The sequence below is a fragment of the Eretmochelys imbricata genome, chromosome 8 (assembly GCF_965152235.1).
Source record: "Eretmochelys imbricata isolate rEreImb1 chromosome 8, rEreImb1.hap1, whole genome shotgun sequence".
Lineage (NCBI taxonomy): Eukaryota > Metazoa > Chordata > Testudines > Cheloniidae > Eretmochelys > Eretmochelys imbricata.
In genome coordinates, this window is record NC_135579.1 from 20,454,150 (window position 1) to 20,458,539 (window position 4,390).

The following is a 4,390-nucleotide window of genomic DNA, read 5'->3' on the forward strand; positions in this document are numbered from 1 at the left end:
AGTTAGCCAATAGAAAGCTAAAGTCACCCAAAAACTGCCTAGTCCCTCCTTCTTTTCCTTTATGGTCTGGTTCTACCTGCCTCCAGTCCACAAGTCAAGGCTAATTGCTGGAATGCTATGCGCCCCTTTGGAGAGCTCAGGGGTCTCTACCGCAGCAGGTTGTTTGTTTCCAATTCACCTTTACATGAAGCTGGGCTCTGGTCGCTGCCTCACTTGCCCCCACAATGTTTCCTAGTCCCGTGACTACTACGCCCTTTTCTGTCAAGGATATTTTGAATCTGGAACAGCATCAGACTGGCCTGGCTTCGATGGAGCTCTCCACTCTGTCCTCCTCCTCCTCCTGCATGCTGTCAACCTTCAAACAGGAGACGTACACTGCAGAGGCAACAGCCCTTCCTGAACTCAGTGAGGAGCTGACTCAGACTCACCCTTCCAAAAACTCCACCACCTTCCCCAGCTCCTTCTATGTTAAACCCTACATGGAAGTGGACTCGGCCAAGGACTCTAAAGTGGACAAGAAAGGTAAAAGGGCAGCACTCCGAGGAGTGTTTTAAAAACCACCGAGGGGGTCTCTTTGGAAAGTACAACCCCAGGCCTTCAGTGGCAGCTGGTTGGGGTTTGTTATCTAGAGGTGAGCCCGTTTCTTGAGGCGCTGGAGGATTTTTAGATGCACTGATAAGATAAAGGGGGAAGATCGTCTTCCCCGTGCCTCGAAACAATCTCTGTCTACTTTTCTTTCCCCATCATCCTTACCGGCCATCAGACCCAAGCTGCTAAAAAGGAGAGGAAAGTTACGGGAGGGAAAGAGATCACTCAACGGCTTCCACTCCCTGTAACTGAGGAAAAAGGCCAGACCCCTGGACGCCCCTCAGCTCAGAGTGATGGGGGGGGGTGGAGTTGTCTCCTTTATCAACCCAGCTGATAGCAATGTTTGTTAGTGATTCTGTTTGAATTAAATTAAAGCAGGTTACTTACATAATAGCTCCAAGAACAGAAATAGAGACGTACAAGTAGGTAGAGCAATTATTAAATAGTACCCGAGAAAATACTCTATCGTTTTGATCTTTCCGAGAAACAGGACCGGTTATTTCAGCGATTCCAGACCCATCCCCGTGGAAAGGCCATTTTGACCGAACTCTGGGCAGTGTCTTGCTGCTTGTAAGATGGTCACTTGTTTACAGGGAATGTTACTGGAAGGAGAGACTAGGAGATAGTACACGACAAATATTATCCCCCTTTTCATCGCTATAGAGCCTTCCAGACTATGATCTCCAGGAGCTCAGCATCTCCTGTTTGCAGGCTAGCTGAATCCTTCGAGCACCCCGGGGACTGGAGAGGGTTGTGGTTTTGGGGTGGGGGAGCAGGAAGAGGAGCGAAGAGGAGAGAAGTTTCCTATTACCTGTAACTTGTTTCCAAACTCGTTTACAGGAAGAATTTTGGTACAACAGCAAAAATGAAACTATGTTATAAATTGCGAGCGAAAGTGAACTATCTGGCAAACGGAAAACAACGATCAGCCAGTGGACTCCAAGTGAATTGCAAACTGGCAACTAATTCAGGAGAATAATTCCAAAATCTATTACTCACCCCAAAAAAATTTCTGCTGAAAGAATCATAGCCATTCCCCGCTCTTTAATGTTCACAGTATCCGTAAGAGATACCCATAGTTACACGGTTTACATTTAAGGCCCGTAGGATTTTGACTGCAATTAAGAAACAGCTGAGCCGATTTCAATGCGGTCGGTGGATACTCGCTACAAATACAGTACAAAACGAATCGACTCTTTGTACTAAAGAGATTAAAGATTGAAATCGTCGTTCCGATTTTTAAGTCTTAGGGGGTAGCCGTGTTAGTCTGTATCCACAAAAACAACAAGGAGTCCGGTGGCATTTTAAAGACTAACAGATCTATTTGGGCATAAGCTTTCGTGAGTAAAAAAAAAAAAAAAAACACTTATTCAGATCTGTTAGGTGCCACCGGACTCCTTGTTGATTTTTAAGTAATTACGCATTAATCTAATTTTTCATTTACTATGGAGCTTTAGTAAATGTAGTAACATTTAATAATATAGTTTAAGAACTTTACAATGGAAGTAACATCCTGGAGAAACTCCAGCGGCAGCGAACGGGGTTGAAAGCTAATTGGAGTCTGTAGCTCAAACAGAAGCAGAGTTTAGTTTAGTGGAAAGTCTGTGACACTCATTTACACGGCTTACAATGATTCACATACACTGATTATTGTGTGCTGGTTTCTTTGTTTTGCTTCAGAACTGTGCTCCCTTCACAAGACCCTGGAACAGGAGAAAGGGGGTTTGGAGGATCCAGAGCGCCCCAGACAAAGGAAGAGGAGAAAACCTCGCGTCCTCTTCTCTCAAGCTCAAGTCTATGAACTGGAGAGAAGGTTCAAGCAACAGAAGTATCTCTCAGCCCCCGAGAGAGACCATTTAGCGAACGTCCTAAAGCTCACCTCCACCCAGGTTAAAATTTGGTTCCAGAATAGAAGGTATAAATGCAAAAGGCAGAGACAGGATCAGACCCTAGAAATGGTCGGGATCCCTCCACCGAGGAGGATAGCAGTGCCTGTTCTGGTGAGAGATGGGAAGCCCTGCTTAGGGGAATCTTCTCCCTACAGTTCACCCTACAATGTCAGCATTAACCCCTATAGCTACAACGCCTACCCTGCTTACACTAATTACAACAGCTCAGCCTGCAATGCCAACTACAATTGCAACTACCCTTCCATGCAGACCATGCAGCCTGCTGCAGCCGGCAACAATTTCATGAACTTCAGTGTAGGGGACTTGAATTCAGTGCAAACACCGATTCCGCAGGGTAACGCAGGGATTTCCACGTTGCATGGGATCAGAGCCTGGTAGACTTACTTCACCCATCCCTATTCTAGGCCTCAGTGCAACACTAAAATGGGGACAACGTTTCACATGGACTGTAAACTGATCAATGGACCGAACATCAAGATGTTGGACTTGAGGCTAAGGGAAAGGACAGGCTTCACCCCTGCCTGGGACCCCTCCGAGAAGCAAACAAGCAAGTGTCTCGATATATTTTCAAACTGCTGGGAGGACTGGAAGGGAATGGGCTTCTTGAAGGTTAATGTAGCGTCCTCCTCAAATTCACCAGCATGCTTGTCAACATCTCCAGTTGGAAGTTTTGAAAGTTCTTTGTACAGATTATTCTACCCCATGTAAATTAAAGCACACACACACTCTATTAGATGTGGGGGTTTATATTAAAATTACCAGACCCAGGAGCTTTGGAGAGCACATTACCTGTCCCATGTAAAGCTACACACAGCTCCCTCTTAGCTTCTCAGAAAAGGAAGCCCTGAGATCTGAGTTCTTGTACCGATCGCCTACCCAACATTGGGCCGTTTTATGCTACAGAAATGGCTCCTTCAAGAAGAGTTAGAACAATACCGCCGCTGCAAACTCTTCGATTTATTTTAAAAATCAGAAGTCATGTTTCATTTTGCACTTCCTGTATGGACACTAGATTTTGAAGAGTCCTTAAAGCTAAGTGTATCGTTAGTCCTAGATCTTCAAACGCTGCCTTTTGGTGAAAGCCATGCGGGTCTGCTATTTTATTTAAGATGTAACTTTCCTTGCCCCAGAGACAGGGTGGGAGAGTATATCGTGTATATAGATCTCACCAGCACACAAAGGCTAAAGACAAAGCCCCGAAATGAAGGAATTCTGATGCTGTTACATGCCAGATCCCCCTAGGGTTATGCACTAAAACGTGATTTAGTATTTAAATGCACTGTCTGTTCCTTGTCCAGCCGCCAGTTTGTATGTCTCCCTTTGCTGTGCAAGCTGATGGAACTCGGTGACTTGTCATTAAAGAGAGTGGCTTAATGTTGCTGCGGCTTCTTTGCTTTCATTCTAGCCATTATTACTCCCTTTGCTAGCCTAGTGCTTCTGGGGTGTGCAGAGGGAAAAGGCATTTCTCTACACTGCGCCCGGGCAGGGCCACACCAGTGCAGGAGACTGAGGCCTATTTGCCCTCAGTTAATTCACTGGGTCAGATTCGCCCAGTGAAGCTCTCGGGAATATCTCAGTAAAGTAAATAGATGAGTGAAGCCAGCCGGATTCAGCTCATAGCGCAGCAGTATCCCGGGCAGCATCCCCCTTGCAGCATTTTTACTTTACCCGTCTTAAGTCTGCGTCTAGGTTTACAGCGACACAGGAGACAATGCCAGGAGAGGGGTTCATGCTCATTATTTGGGGGCTGGGGTGAAAGATTGTATTTCACTTGCTTTGGGTCTCTCGCATTTTACTCCCTGATTTCATCAGATGGGAATATTTAAAAAAAGTCTGTCATTTGTAACTTGTTCCGCGTGAAAACCAAAACAGTTACATTTTTGCTTCGTATA

General features: G+C 45.6%; 1 protein-coding gene across 1 annotated transcript; it reads left to right on the plus strand.

Moving 5' to 3' along the window:
- The first annotated feature begins 224 nt into the window (after positions 1–224).
- Positions 225–2,876, plus strand: NKX2-5 (NK2 homeobox 5). Its single transcript, XM_077824989.1, has 2 exons — positions 225–522; positions 2,269–2,876. Exons 1-2 carry the CDS (start codon positions 225–227, stop codon positions 2,874–2,876), a joined length of 906 nt encoding a protein of 301 aa, XP_077681115.1.
- Positions 2,877–4,390: the final 1,514 nt, after the last annotated feature.